Source organism: Sphaeramia orbicularis, chromosome 24, assembly GCF_902148855.1.
Source record: "Sphaeramia orbicularis chromosome 24, fSphaOr1.1, whole genome shotgun sequence".
Taxonomy (NCBI): domain Eukaryota; kingdom Metazoa; phylum Chordata; class Actinopteri; order Kurtiformes; family Apogonidae; genus Sphaeramia; species Sphaeramia orbicularis.
Window position 1 is genome coordinate 50,027,088 of NC_043979.1, and position 15,779 is coordinate 50,042,866.

Here is a 15,779-nt window from a genome sequence, read left to right on the forward strand (position 1 = left end):
GTTCTCCGGTTCTGTTGGACTCACCGGACCTGGTCTCGGTTTGATCCAGATTAAAGGGTCCTGGTCCAACAAACGAGGGAAGGACAACTACAACCCCTACAGCTACGGAACCATCCTGAGCAACTGCTGCGCAGCCCTGTGTGGACCGCTGCCCCCCAGGTCAGTACCAGAACCACCCAGGTCAGTACCAGAACCAGAACCACCCAGATCAGTACCAGAACCAGAACCACGAACCACCCAGTGCCCCCAGGTCAGTACCAGAACCAGAACCACCCTGGTCAGTACCAGAACCAGAACCACCCAGATCAGTACCAGAACCAGAACCACGAACCACCCAGTGCCCCCAGGTCAGTACCAGAACCAGAACCACCCAGGTCAGTACCAGAACCACCCACTGCCCGCAGGTCAGTACCAGAACCAGAACCACCCACTGCCCCCAGGTCAGTACCAGAACCAGAACCACTCTGGTCAGTACCAGAACCAGAACCACCCTGGTCAGTACCGGAACCAGAACCACCCACTGCCCCCAGGTCAGTACCAGAACCAGAACCACCCAGTGCCCCCAGGTCAGTACCAGAACCAGAACCACCCAGGTCAGTACCAGAACCACCCACTGCCCCCAGGTCAGTACCAGAACCAGAACCACCCAGTGCCCCCAGGTCAGTACCAGAACCAGAACCACCCAGGTCAGTACCAGAACCAGAACCACCCTGGTCAGTACCGGAACCAGAACCACCCACTGCCCCCAGGTCAGTACCAGAACCAGAACCACCCAGGTCAGTACCGGAACCAGAACCACCCAGTGCCCCCAGGTCAGTACCAGAACCAGAACCACCCAGGTCAGTACCAGAACCAGAACCACCCTGGTCAGTACCGGAACCAGAACCACCCACTGCCCCCAGGTCAGTACCAGAACCAGAACCACCCAGGTCAGTACCGGAACCAGAACCACCCAGTGCCCCCAGGTCAGTACCAGAACCAGAACCACCCAGGTCAGTACCAGAACCAGAACCACCCAGTGCCCCCAGGTCAGTACCAGAACCAGAACCACCCTGGTCAGTACCGGAACCAGAACCACCCACTGCCCCCAGGTCAGTACCAGAACCAGAACCACCCAGGTCAGTACCGGAACTAGAACCACCTACTGCCCCCCAGGACAGTACTAGAACCAGAACCACCCAGGTCAGTACCGGAACCAGAACCACCTACTGTCCCCCAGGTCAGTACTGGAACCAGAGCCAGAACCAGAACCACCCAGGTCAGTACCAGAACCACCCACTGCCGCCAGGTCAGTACCAGAACCAGAACCACCCAGGTCAGTACCAGAACCACAACCAGAACCACCTACTGCCCCCCAGGTCAGTACCAGAACCAGAACCACCCAGGTCAGTACCAGAACCAGAACCACCCAGGTCAGTACCAGAACCACAACCAGAACCACCTACTGCCCCCCAGGTCAGTACCAGAACCAGAACCACCCAGGTCAGTACCGGAACCAGAACCACCCGCTGCCCCCCAGGTCAGTACCGGAACCAGAACCACCCGCAGCCCCCCAGGTCAGTACCGGAACCAGAACCAGAACCACCCACTGTCCCTCGGGTCAGTACCAGAACCAGAACCTCCCAGGTCAGTACCAGAACCAGAACCAAACTAGGACTAGACCCTCCTCCTCCTCCTCTTCCTCTTCTTGGTTCTGGTTCTGGTACTGCTCAGTACCTGTGTGTTGCTGTTGTTGGTTCTGGTTCTGCTGGGTCAGTACCTGTGTGTTGCTGATGTTGGTTCTGGTTCTGGTTCTGCTGGGTCAGTACCTGTGTGTTGCTGTTGTTGGTTCTGGTCCGTGCGCTGCTGCTCTTCTGTCTGATGGAGGCGAGTGGAGGCAGATGGAGAACATATGGTCCGTTCCACGGTTGGTTCTGGACCAGCTGGAACCGCCACAGCGTTTGATGACCATGTGATCTTCAGCTGAGGGGGCGGAGCTCCATCTGTAGAGGAAGTGTCTCCTCAGCGCACAGCTAGACCTAGAGCATGTAGACCGTTCATGAGGTTTGGGTTGGGTTCTGTTGGGTTCTGGTTGGGTTCTGACTGGGTTCTGCTGGGTTCTGTTTGGGTTCTGCTGGGTTCTGTTTTGGTTCTGTTTGGGTTCTGTTGGGTTCTGGTTGGGTTCTGACTGGGTTCTGGATGGGTTCTGTTTGGGTTCTGCTGGGTTCTGTTTTGGTTCTGTTTGGGTTCTGGTTGGGTTCTGACTGGGTTCTGACTGGGTTCTGGTTGGGTTCTGGTTGGGTTCTGTTTGGGTTCTTTTGGGTTCTGTTGGGTTCTGGTTGGGTTCTGACTGGGTTCTGGTTGGGTTCTGTTTGGGTTCTTTTGGGTTCTGTTTGGGTTTTGCTGGGCTCTGTTTGGGTTCTGCTGGGTTCTGTTTGGGTTCTGCTGGGTTCTGTTTGGGTGTGGGCGGAGTTGGTGTTGGTGTCAAACCTCCTGTTTGGAGGCGGGACACCGTGGCCGTCACTCATCCACCGTCTGGGTGTGTCTGTGTCAGTTTGATTGACAGGAGGGGGCTGATCCGATCTGACACGCCTCAGACCGTCTCCCAGACAAACGGCGGCGGCGGCGGCGGGGGGGGGAGTTACTTGTCCACTCAAATCCACAGTCACATGGTAAGAGGGGGCGGGGCAAACCATCAAACTGACAGGTTTTATGTTCAGTGTTAAATTAAGACGAAGACGAAGACATGAGTTTGAATTCTGAGGAAAGAATGAGTGAGAAAGAAGCACAGAGAAACGAGTCCAATACACACACACACACACACACACACACACAGATACACACACACACACACATACACACACAGATACACACACACACACAGATACACACACACACACACACATACACACACAGATACACACACACACACACACAGATACACACACACACAGATACACACACACACACAGATACACACAGATACACACACACACACACACAGATACACACACACACACACACACACATACACACACACACACAGATACACACACACACACACACACACACACACAGATACACACACACACAGATACACACAGATACACACACACACAGATACACACACACACACACACACACACACAACAGTGTAGGTTGGAGCTGACTCCGCCCCTTCCACTAAACAGACTGGAACTGTTGTAGTTTTAGTTTGTCTTTAATCACAGTTTTTGGATTCTTCTGGTGGTGGAAACAGACTCATGAAAATAAGACACACCTGTGGAGGAGGAGGACCCAGAAGGAGTCCGACTCTACTGCCTTTTATTTGAACTTCTTACCTCCGCCAAGGAGGTTGTGTTTTTGTGGGTGTTGGTTTGTCTGTCTGTCTGTTTGTGTGCAAGAGAACTCAAAAAGTTATGGACGGAAAAACATGTGCAGTTGTTTCTGGGTTCTTCTGTTCTTCTTTTCCTGGTTGGGTCCACTGCAGATCAGATCAGACTGAATGTGGAACCTGAAAGAACAGCAGTTTTAGAGCCCTGATCTAATCTGATGTGTCTGATCAGAAGGTGGTCCTCCCAGTTTGCCCCTCCCTGAATGTGGTCTTAACTCTTCTTCTTCGTTGGTGTCTCTTCTCTGTCGTCCTCAGTGCGACCAGGACCAGTGCATCCAAAGCACCAAGTTCGTCCTCCAGGCCGCCGCCCCCCTGCTCCACGGTGACCCCGTGGTCCTGGCACCTCTGCCGGGGAAGCCCTCGGCGCTAGGCGGGCCCTGCGCTTACCTGAGCCCCGCCCAGCCCCCTTCGCTGCCGTCCTGCGGGGGGGACGTCCTGACCCTGAGGGATGCTGACGCCCACTGCCACCACCACCTGCACCATCACCACCATCACCACCACCACCACCGCCACTTCAGCCCTGAGGACACGCCCTGCGGCACCCCGCAGGCCGCCCTGCCCTGCCCCGCCCACATGCCCCCCCACGCACACCTCCACCCCCAGCCGCTGGGCCCCTCCCCCACCGCCCTGTACGACCCCGTGCGGCAGGACGCTCTGCACGAGGACTCGGTCCGAGGCCTGGTTAAACTCAGCTCTGTCTGAGCGCATGCACTGGTCAGGGCTGGGTCAGGTCATGTGATACGAGCCGACGCTGCGTGAGGTCGGTTCAACCCGGTCGGCCATATTGGATCAGCCCAAAGCAGACGGGGGGGGGGGGGGGGGGGGGGGGGGGGCGGGGTCTGATCAAAGAACTGAAACGGGACGAACTCGACGTGTTTTTGAGCAAATTTAGTGAATTCATTAACAATTAAAAGACCGACATAAGAATAAGACGCAGAAACTGGGATCAAACATCTGGAGTTTGAATAAAAAACAAAATAAAAACAGTCGTATTTTAGTCACCAAGCATCGAATAAACAAACAAACAAACAAACCACACCTCCATCTAAACCAGGGCCACATACAGCCCAATAGGACCTGAAGGGGCCGGACCAGCAGATTAAGAACATAATTTATAAATAACATCAATTCCAAAATTTGTATGCCTAACTTCTGTGTTTTAGAGAGAATGTTTAAAACACGAACAACCATGAATAAAATGAAATGTATTTAGAAAAAAAGTGCAAGTTTAACAATTTATGCTGTTATTTGGCCTCAGCTTCTCATTTTCAAATGTTCACAGTGGATCTACAAATACACCAAAGATTTAATAACAGACAGAATATTGGTACAATTACACAGCTTTTTCTTAAATCTTTTCAGGTTGTTCATATTTGTTTAGGTTATTCACATTTTATTGTGAAAGGATAGTTGGTTAATATTAAGATTTCCATAATTTAATGGGGTTTTTTGCACTAAAACAAAAAGAAAAGTGTTGTATGTGAACTTGTTTCGAGGTTATTCTCTTATTATTTTCTTTAGATCCTGTCGGTCTGAATGTGGAACCTGAACTAAAACCACTTCAACATCCTGGACTCTTCATATCTCCAGTGTTTTGCGCTGAAGGGCCGGATTGGACCCTGTGGCGCTCCGGTTTGGGCCCACAGACCACATGTTTGACCCCCCGGTCTAAAACCTTCACCCAGCCCTGGTTCTGTCGGTGTTTGACCAAAGCCTTGTCCACATCTTCTGGTGTTTTTTAATCGTGTCTTTTCAGGATGTTGAGTTCAAACCAGAATAAGCTAGTCCAGTTCAGCTGCAAACGGACCAGGACCAAAGTCAAACCTGTTTTTGTTTTTTTGTGTTTTTTTTGTAATGTATCAGACGGTGATCCAGGTTCGTCTTTAACTCTGATGGACTTGTCTGAACCGGACCTGGTTTAAAGTCCGGTTCGGTCCTGGACCCTTCAGGATCGGCTCTGATCTCTACATGTGTAGTCACTTTGGTGATGATTTATCTTAGTAACCGTCGTCCAATCAGCTGCAGAGACACAGATCAGCTGCTCAAACATTTGGCCTCGAGTAAAGACGACAAACGAACACACACAGCTTGTGTTTCTGTGCCAAGAAGTTCTGACTGAGCTGTGGATTTGAATAAAACACTTTTATAAACGGAAGGGTCTGTTTGGTTCAATCTGGGAAAAAAGACAAAAAGATTATTATTATTATTATTATTATTATTATCATTTTATTACTTTATTTTTTTAAAGAAATAAATAAGAAAGGGTAAATGACCAAAAAATAGGAGTACAATCTATTGAAAACAAAATAAATCTAACAGTTAGTAAAACAAACTCCTGGTTTTCAGGGTTTATTTATCGGTTCAAACTGAACAAATGGAAGATGCAGATCAGTGCAGATTGGATTCTTTGTGAATATATTAGTTACATTTTATTATTTCCTATTTGATGCAGGTGACTTCTAAACGCTTTGTATCCTTTAAATCCCATAAAATACATGAAAATGCACAAATTTAATCAAGAAAAGGCTTTTAAATGAACAAACAGCGATTTCAATCCAAACTTTACGACTTTTATTGTCTGCATTTGGTTTATTTATCCGTAGAAATATTAACTGAACACTGTTAAAGTTTTTTTTTTTTTTTTTGGAGGACTCTTTGTGTGAAGGTCATTCGTTACTTAACCATCCCGTTTAACGGTTGACGTTTTGTAACTACTATTACTGAAATGTATTTTGTAACTTCATACAAACACCGCCATCTGCAGTCTCACTCATACGTCATGCTATCACATGACTTGTACTCGCAATCTGATTGGCTACGTCGTTATGTACGTTTAAAGAGCCGCGTGAGCTGCGTCTCTATTGGTCAGCTGAATTCTAGCGCCAATATTTCAATAATAAAAGCGGAGCGGAACCAGAAGCCGGTTCAGTCTGTTTCTGCTCCTAGTTAGTTTAGTCTCTCTAGTCTGTTCTTCTTTTATTTCTTTAACTTTTCCCTCTCTATATATATTTTTAAACTTATTTATTGTTTATCTGAGCCGGAGGAAGTCACCATGTTGTCCGCTCGCGCCGCTCTGTCCGTGAAGAATGAGAAGTCAGTGACCAGACAGATGAGCGGTCTGTGTGTGGACAAAGAAAACACGGTAAGAAGAACACACACACACACACACACACACACACACACACACACACACACACACACACACACACACACACACACACACACACACACACGTCCTGTTGGAGCCCTGGGCCTGGAGCACAGTTATTCAAACAGAACACATAGTTCTCATCACATCCGGGTTCTTTTGACCCACATTTATCCACTAACTCTGACTAAACTGTCCACAAACCTGCCTGGTTTTACTCATTAATGTGGTTTTCTTGTTTGTTTTTTTGTTTTTTACTCATGTCACTTTTGTTGTTCTTTTTTTTTTTTTTTTTTTAACTCATTAATATATTTTTTCTTGTTTTTTTTTTTTTTTTTTTTTTCACTCATTAATATAACTTTTCTCGGTGTTGTTACTCATTCATGTCCTATTTGTTTTTACTCATTCATGTCATTTCCGTGGTCTTTTCAGCCTCCCAGCCTCACCAACACCCGGATCTTGGCGTCGAAAACCGCGCGTAAAATCTTCGACGATGCGACGGTGAGTTTGTTCAAATGAGTCTAAATCTGTCAAATGTGGAAGTCTGGGACTAAACGAACCGGTACCGGACACTTTAGCGTCGGTTCTGTGGGTTTTCAGCGGGTTTTTTGGCGCCTAAAAGTGCCGGTTATGGCGCCAACAGGTGGTCGATCAGCTGATGGAAACGGACACAAGGCTTTGGCTGAAACTAGATGTGCCTTTAAACCAGCTGAAGGGTCATGGAACACAGAAAACACTGACAGTGAAGTGGACGGATCCATGTCCTTTATTATTGGAAAAAAACCCACATTCAAATGTCCAGGGTTAAAGGGAGCACAGCCAAGAAGAAACAAATAAAATAGTCAAATCCATGTCATAATAATAATGCACACACACGTGTCCTCAGTAATGACCTTCTGTCCCATTGTTCACTTTTTGCACATATTCCTGTAGATCAGGGCTGTCAAACATGCATCCCGGGGACCAAATGCATCCCACCAAAAGTTCCAGTCCGGCCCCTGGGATGAATTTACAAAGTGCATAAATTCCACAGTCTAGGCTGTGGAACTCATGTTAGTTCCACATACAGAGTAATCTGTTCTACAGTCAAGTAAGAACAGCAGAAGAACCGACAAAAAATTGGCTCCAGATTTTCTTCTGGGTTTTGTGTGAAAAAATATTACATTATGCCAAAAAATAATGAAATGTTTGTCTTTATTTTAGTGCAAAAAATAACATTGAGTTATGAAAATATTTACATTTACAAAGTATCCTGTAACAATAAAATGCGAATAACCTGAACAAATATGAACAACCTGAAATGTCTGAAGAAAATTCAGCACAATTTGAACTCTTTTCTTCCTGTTACTAACTGTATAGTATATATATGATACATGTATAAATAATAAATTGAGGCAGAATATTGTTAAAATTGCACTTATTTTTCTTAAGAAATTTCAGGTTTTTTCAGGTTATTCACATCTTGTTTGTTCAGATAGTTTATAAAAGTAAGTATTTTCATAATTTAATAACAAACACAAATATATATTTATAACGTAAATGTGTAAATGATAAACTGAGGCAGAATATTGTTTAAAATTACACTTTTTTTTCAGTTTGTTCATGTTACTCACATTGTTTTAAAGGATAGTTTATAGATGTAAACCTTTTCATAATATAAATTAACTTTTTTCGCTCTTAAATGTAGAGAAAAGTTTGGAGTTGACATTATGTCTATATTATTAGGGTATTATTTTACTGGTTGGGTCCACTGCAGATCAAATTTAGCTGAATGTGGAACTGAACTAACATGAGTTTGACAGCCCTGCATTACAACATGAATAAATGCTGTCACTTAGTTTGAATGTGGAACTAAAGGCAGTCTAGTCCAGATGTTTCAGATCCACCTGGTGATGGATTTGAGTCCAAACCACAGGTCTGAACAGTCCCACAGCTGCATTCAACTGGACTGGTCAGGTCATATCTGAGTTAAAGCTACAGTTTCATCCTAGTAGGAGTCGGTGTTTGATCATGTGACCCAACATTTATTGATTGATGTGGTTTTTCAATGAGGCTCAAGTTTGTGTTTTTCTCTTTAAACTGATCCACAGAATAGTTTTTCTGTCCTTGAACCCACGTGGACTTCCTGAGGACACACACAGGAGTGTTCCCGCTTTGTGTCCAGTGTGTATTTGTGTGTGTGTTTGTTGTAGACGGCGTCGTTGACTTGTTTCCTGTGGTTTTTCAGCCCAAATCGGTGAAGAAGAGCAGCAGCTCGGCAGAGGAGGAGGAGCCTCTGCTGAAGGACAACCCCCGCCGCTTCGTCATCTTCCCCATCCAGTACCACGACATCTGGCAGATGTACAAGAAGGCCGAGGCGTCTTTCTGGACGGCAGAGGAGGTACTAATGCACGCCCACCTTCAGCTCCGCCCAATCCCACCTTTCCTCCTAAAACCTGCACAAAGTCCCAGTAAAAGCTAGGGGTGTTGGAAAATATCAGTCCTGCAATATATCGCAATATTTCATTTCACAATACTGTATCGATATTTTTAGGTGTTTATTCAAATGCAGATATTGTGGAGGTTCATTTTTCTCTTTGGTTTTCATTATTGTTTATATCATATCATTATTTAACACTCTTTTATTAAACGTTTGTTCCTTTGTTGGGTTGAACTAAAATAATGTTCTGAACAAATAGAATCTGAACATTTGAACAGGATCTGAAACTGTAATGTCTGTAAAACAGAATTTCATTTTGAACACAGGAACATTTTGTGATAGAACATTAGATCAAATAAAAATGTGTTTAGTATTTGTGCAGATTTCTGGTGGAATTTAATTCTTCCAGGAAATAATCATTTAAAAAAATGATATATTGTATCATGATCCTAGTATTGCGATTTATATCGTATCACCAGATTCTTGCCAAATACACCCCCCCCCCCCCCCCCCCCCCCAAGTAAAAGCCCGGTTCTGTGTGGGTTCTGATGAGTGTCTGTGTCCAGGTGGATCTGTCCAAGGACCTGCAGCACTGGGACTCTCTGAAGGACGACGAGAGGTACTTCATCTCGCACGTGTTGGCGTTCTTCGCCGCCAGTGACGGCATCGTCAACGAGAATCTGGTGAGAGGTCGATCCTGGATCTGTAAACGGTCAGGGCCGGTGTCGGGTTTCAGAGATACGGCCGTTAACGTGGGCTTTGTAAAACATGGGTCCGTGTTTAAACACACGCCCACGACGGCCGAGGCCCAAACGTGTTCAGTTACCATCACAGACAAAGAAACCAGGGAACAGGGACATTTAAGGGGCGGGGCCGGGTCTAGCGTCCGCCTACTGTGGTGTCCGATTGTTTGAAGTCTGAGGTGTCGTGTTGTCATGTGACCACCAGGTGGAGCGCTTCACGCAGGAAGTGCAGGTGACGGAGGCTCGCTGTTTCTACGGTTTCCAGATCGCCATGGAGAACATCCACTCGGAGATGTACAGCCTCCTGATCGACACCTACATCAAGGATCCCAAAGAAAGGTGAGTGACCTTTGACCTTTAAACGTCTGGGTGGGTCAGTGAAGGCACCGTTTAAGAGACAAGAGCCGAGGAAAGTATCAACAGTGATAAAATGTCACTGTGGTCGAAGCCTTAACTCCAGGCAGCGTGTCTCAGACTAGGACAGATGCATTCTGGGTATGGAAAGTGTGCTCGGTTGAATGTTGCGTTCGCTGCCCCTCAGAGAATACCTGTTCAACGCCATCGAGACTCTGCCCTGTGTGAAGAAGAAGGCCGACTGGGCGCTCAACTGGATCGGAAACAAGAACGCCACCTACGGTCAGTCCCACACTACCCATGATCCTCTGCTGCTGCCGGGACCGGACCTTTGTGTGAAATACGTCCGTTCACGTCGTTGTCATCGTTGTTGTCGTTCAGGTGAGCGTGTGGTGGCCTTCGCCGCCGTGGAGGGAATCTTCTTCTCCGGTTCGTTCGCCTCCATTTTCTGGTTGAAGAAACGAGGCCTGATGCCTGGACTGACCTTCAGCAACGAGCTGATCAGCAGAGACGAGGTGACAACACACACACACACGACACATACATATGTGAGCACACACACACACTGCTGTTGTTGGGGGTGTGCGCTGAGTGCTGATTGGCTGTCCATGGTGCGTTCAGGGTCTCCACTGTGACTTCGCCTGTCTGATGTTCAAACACCTGCTGAACAAACCGTCCGCGGAGACCGTCACCAAGATCATCCGGAACGCCGTGGAGATCGAACAGGTGGGTTTGTGACATCATCAGGTGGGTTTGTGACATCATCAGGTGTGTGAGTCCAGGCCATGGGGGTCACATGTTCATCCACAGTCGTGTAAATCCTCCCAGAATGCAACAGTGATGTCACTAGTGGCAGATGTAGTGGGTCTGAGTTGAATGTTCTTGGATCCGGTCCAGTCTGATCCGGTCTAGGTCTTGACTCTGTGTGTGTGTGTGTGTGTGTGTTCCAGGAGTTCCTGACTGATGCTCTTCCTGTTAAACTCATTGGGATGAACTGTGACCTCATGAACCAGTACATCCAGTTCGTGGCCGACAGACTGATGCTGGAGCTGGGCTTCACCAAGGTAACGCAACAGCGTCACCGTTTGACCCAGGGTCTACCAGACGGCCCAGACCTGGGGGGGGGGGGGGGGGGTTAAAGACGGCTTTGGGGTCAGGTCACATGACCCGTAAACCCGTCCAATATTCACTGAGGTTGAACTTCCTGTTTTCAGCTTTAATGAGGTCACAGTCAGATGTAGGGGTGTGTGTCGGCAAGAATCTGGAGATAAGATACTAGGATCACCATACGATAAACAAAAAAAATTGCTTTTTTTTTAACAGTATCATGATGTTTCTTTTTTTTTTTTTTAAAGATTATTTCCTAGTAGACTTGAATTACAGCAGAAATCTGCACAAATACTAAACACATTTTTATTTGATCTAATGTTCTATCACAAAATGTTCCTGTGTTCAAACTGAAATTCTGTCTTATAGACATTAGTTTCAGATCCTGTTCAAATGTTCATCCAATCCAACTTTATTTGTAAAGCACTTTATAACTGCAGTGGACCAAAGTGCTGTACAGAAGAATAATTAAAACCAAAATAGAAGAATAAAATACAGAATAGATTTAAAGACATAGAAACTGTACAAAAAAAGAAAAAAGTGCTATACGGAAAAATAAATAAAACCCAAATAAAAGAATAAAATACAAGAATAGCTTAAAAAGCTATACAATTTAAAAACAAAATAATATATTGCAGAACTGATTTTCTCTTACAGCCCTAGTGTCAGATGGACTGAAATCAAACACACGTTCAAATAACATGAACTTTAATCATCAGATAAATATCTCATCATCATTAATGTTCTGAATATAAGGTTTGAAATCTTTTACCGACTGTTTAAACTCGTTTTAATCCAAACTCTGTTGTAAATGTTTAGATTTGTATTTACAGTCAAACTAATAGAGACGCCAGATCAAATTTTATGTTTTTTTTTTTTTTTTTTTTTTTTAGGTTCAGTCTCTTTCATAATTCAACTCCTTCAGATTAAAAACATTTCATTTTCAAACTAAAACAACTTTTGAAATGAATTTAACACAACGACTGATTAAAACCAAAATCTGACATTAAATGTGTCTGTTTTGAACTCCAACACATGTTCCTGTTGTCTCTGAATCCTTCGATTAGAGTTAAATTCTGCTGGGTTTGAGCCTCCGTCACCATGGTTACAGCAGCTGAGGCTCATGGGTAGTGCAGTGGTGGATGAAGAGTTTTCCAGGGTCGGGTTCAGACCCGTCTGAATGAAAGGGATCTGGTATTTTATCTTTGTCTCAGTGCAAGTGTGTCTGAAGAACACTAAGTGGGCTCAGTTTTTTGGATAAAAATGTGCGTTCTTTAATTTTCGCTGTTTATCCCATAATAATCCAAAGTCCAGACTGTGATAAAGTGACCAAACGTCCTTCTGAGTCTGCGTTCAGGAAATATGATCAGGAGGAAATGACCTTTAACTGACCTTCAACTGTGTCCGAACCCTGTTATTGGAGTGAACAGGTCTGAATCTGACCCTCATAGACCGGTTCTGTAGACCCCGGTCCAGCCTCAGGTTCTGGTTCTGTAGACCCCGGTCCAGGTTCTGGTTCTGTAGACCCCGGTCCAGCCTCAGGTTCTGGTTCTGTAGACCCCGGTCGGTGTGATGATGATGTGCGCAGGGGTACGGACCTCAGCCGCTGATGGGGGCTGAGCGCCGCCGCACACACTCTGTTTGGACGACGTGTGGTCGACCAACGGACAAGCGGTGGCGAGAAAAACGAATGCCTGTTTGAGCAGCCGTTTACCCATAATGCCTCTGGGCTGAACCTGTGTGTGTGTGCAGATCTACCAGGTGGAGAACCCCTTCGACTTCATGGAGAACATCTCTCTGGAGGGAAAGACCAACTTCTTTGAGAAGCGAGTGGGTGAGTACCAGAGGATGGGGGTCATGTCTGGACCCACAGACAACACCTTCAGACTGGACGCAGACTTCTGAGGAACCGCACCAGGACCAGAACTGGACCCATGGACTGGATGGAGGTACATTTGTTTGTTATTCAATCAAAGGGAAAGTTGTGTTAACCAAATAAATATTTTCAATTAAAAAAAACTTCACTTTAGTAAAATTTAAAAAAAAAACTTTTTCAATCAAAGGAAAAAAATATTTGAGACCCAAAGAATTGCACTTGAACATGATTTTTCTTTGATTGAAAAGTTTGGGGTTTTTTAAAATATTTTTATTGAATTGAGTTATTTTTTATGACGGCATATCAGGGCCACATTGGAAAATAAAAACACTTGTCACTACGAGAATAAAGTTATATTTTGAGAATACAGTCATAATATAAAGAGAATAAAGTTTACTTTATTCTGTCAAAATGTTTCAATTAAAAAAAAAAAGACTTGAGAACTTTGTTCACTTCAAAGAAAAAATGTGTTCAAGTGCAGTTCTGTTTTTGTTTTGTTTTTTTTAGTTGAAGAACCAAATCTACCTTCATAGAACTGGACCAAACCTCATCATGACCGATGAAACATCAGCAGGAACAAGGCGATGAACCCACCTCTGATCACAGCACATGGTCACAGAGGTGGGCGGAGCTGATGTCATCAGGGGCGTGGTCACTGCTCATCTGTTATCTTCATTTGGTTTTTCTGTTTTAGTCTGAAAAACTCTTATTGCACTTTTTCAGGAACATTTTGACACTGAACCAGATTCTTGAATCATTAACTGACGCAGACACTCATGTAAATACTTTTACTTGATTATATTCTTACTTTTAGATGGTTTTTAGCTGTTTTTATTACACATGTACAGTTTTTGTGTTTGTAATAAAATGTCAAACCCATGAATCTGAACCTGTGTCTGTTTTTCAGCCTTTTTCTGATTCATTACATCCCATAAATTCAGATGGAATTCAAACTCAACTTTTAAGAGTAAATTAAACTTAATGATGTAGATTTCTGGTCTTTTTTTTTTTTTCAGCCTGTGTTTGGATGTTCAGTACATTTACAGATGAAATGAAATGCATTGTGTTCAGACATGATTTTTACTTTAATATCATGTTTCTTTTTAATCATCCAGTTTGTAAATGTAAATATTTTAGCTTTTTTTTTTTTTTTTTTTTCATTCAAGCATAAAGAAAACTTATTCCTGTTTTTTTTCCTGATGGTCATTATCTATTCCAGGGTACTGGAGAGGAGGATCTGACCGATAGTCGAACCTCGGATCCAGGAGGAACAAGGCGGTTTTCGTCCTGGTCGTGGAATGCTGGACCAGCTCTATACTCTCCATCGGGTGCTCGAGGGTTCATGGGAGTTCGCCCAACCAGTCCACATGTGTTTTGTGGATCTGGAGAAGGCGTTCGACCATGTCCCTCGTGGTATCTTGTGGGAGGTGCTTCGGGAGTATGGGGTCCGGGGCCCTTTGCTAAGGGCAGTCCGGTCCTTGTATGACCAAAGCAGGAGCCTGGTTCACATTGCCGGCAGTAAGTCAGACCTGTTCCAGGTGCATGTTGGACTCCGGCAGGGCTGCCCTTTGTCACCGGTTCTGTTCATAATTTTTATGGACAGAATTTCTAGGCGCAGCCAGGGGCCGGAGGGGGTCCGGTTTGGGGACCAAAGGATTTCATCTCTGCTTTTTGCAGATGATGTTGTCCTGTTGGCCTCATCGAACCTGGACCTTCAGCGTGTCCTGGGGCAGTTTGCAGCCGAGTGTGAAGCGAGCGGGATGAGGATCAGCACCTCCAAATCCGAGGCCATGGTTCTCGACCAGAAAAAGGTGGTTTGCCCTCTCCGGGTCGGTGGGGAGTCTTTGCCCCAAGTGGAGGAGTTTAAGTATCTCGGGGTCTTGTTCACAGTGAGGGAAGGATGGAGCGTGAGATTGACAGACGGATCGGTGCAGCGTCTGCAGTGATGCAGTCGCTGTACCGGTCGGTTGTGGTAAAGAAGGAGCTGAGCCGAGAGGCGAAGCTCTCAATTTACCGGTCAATCTACGTTCCTACCCTCACCTATGGTCATGAGCTTTGGGTCAGGACCGAAAGGACCAGATCCCGGATACAAGCGGTCGAAATGAGTTTCCTCCGTCGGGTGGCTGGGCGCACCCTTAGGGATAGGGTGAGGAGCTCAGTCACCAGGGAGGAGCTCGGAGTAGAGCCGCTGCTCCTCCGCGTCGAGAGGGGCCAGCTGAGGTGGCTCGGGCATCTGTTTCGGATGCCTCCTGGACGCCTCCCTGGGGAGGTGTTCCGGGCATGTCCCACCGGGAGGAGACCTCGGGGAAGACCCAGGACACGTTGGAGAGACTATGTCTCTCGGCTGGCCTGGGAACGCCTCGGGATCCCCCCGGAAGAGCTGGAGGAGGTGTCTGAGGAGAGGGAAGTCTGGGCATCCCTGCTTAGACTGTTACCCCCGCGACCCGGCCCCAGATAAGCGGAAGAGAATGGATGGATGGATGGTCATTATCGCCCCCTGGTGGTCAGACCATAGTATGTGAATCAAAAATGTCGAAATCTGGCCTTAGCAGCTTTAACTCGTCAGCTCATTCTGTTTAAAGACAGATTCAATCTCTGGATTAAAGACCTGATGAACTTGATGACATTAGAGAAAATAAGAGACAATACTATACAATACAGCAGCCTGTCTTATGTATTTAAAAAATGGACACAAACAATTTCTCATTGTAACTGAAGATATATATTTTTTATTTTCTGTATTCATTTTGCGTGTGTAT

At 45.7% G+C, this 15,779-nt stretch overlaps 2 protein-coding genes across 3 annotated transcripts in view; both read left to right on the forward strand.

Annotated features, from left to right (window-relative positions):
- Window positions 1-4,613, forward strand: part of LOC115414790 (probable palmitoyltransferase ZDHHC14) — a 10,411-nt gene extending 5,798 nt beyond the window's left edge. The window contains exons 7-9 of one of the 2 annotated variants that reach the window (XM_030128108.1): window positions 50-159; window positions 2,534-2,651; window positions 3,629-4,613. In XM_030128108.1, coding sequence (XP_029983968.1) covers window positions 50-159; window positions 2,534-2,651; window positions 3,629-4,075 — 675 coding nt within the window. In that variant the 3' untranslated portion in view covers window positions 4,076-4,613. The remainder of the gene's footprint in view (window positions 1-49; window positions 160-2,533; window positions 2,652-3,628) is intronic. The other variant, XM_030128109.1, reaches the window with a different exon arrangement.
- Window positions 4,614-6,201: 1,588 nt separating this feature from the next.
- On the forward strand, window positions 6,202-13,897 carry LOC115414791 (ribonucleoside-diphosphate reductase subunit M2). The gene is made up of 11 exons (XM_030128111.1): window positions 6,202-6,515; window positions 6,954-7,022; window positions 8,749-8,901; window positions 9,507-9,623; window positions 9,889-10,022; window positions 10,225-10,319; window positions 10,419-10,552; window positions 10,659-10,763; window positions 10,988-11,101; window positions 12,897-13,093; window positions 13,528-13,897. The coding sequence occupies exons 1-10, from the start codon at window positions 6,426-6,428 to the stop codon at window positions 13,047-13,049; spliced, it is 1,164 nt and encodes a 387-aa protein (XP_029983971.1). The 5' UTR covers window positions 6,202-6,425; the 3' UTR covers window positions 13,050-13,093; window positions 13,528-13,897.
- The last annotated feature ends 1,882 nt before the right edge of the window (window positions 13,898-15,779 follow it).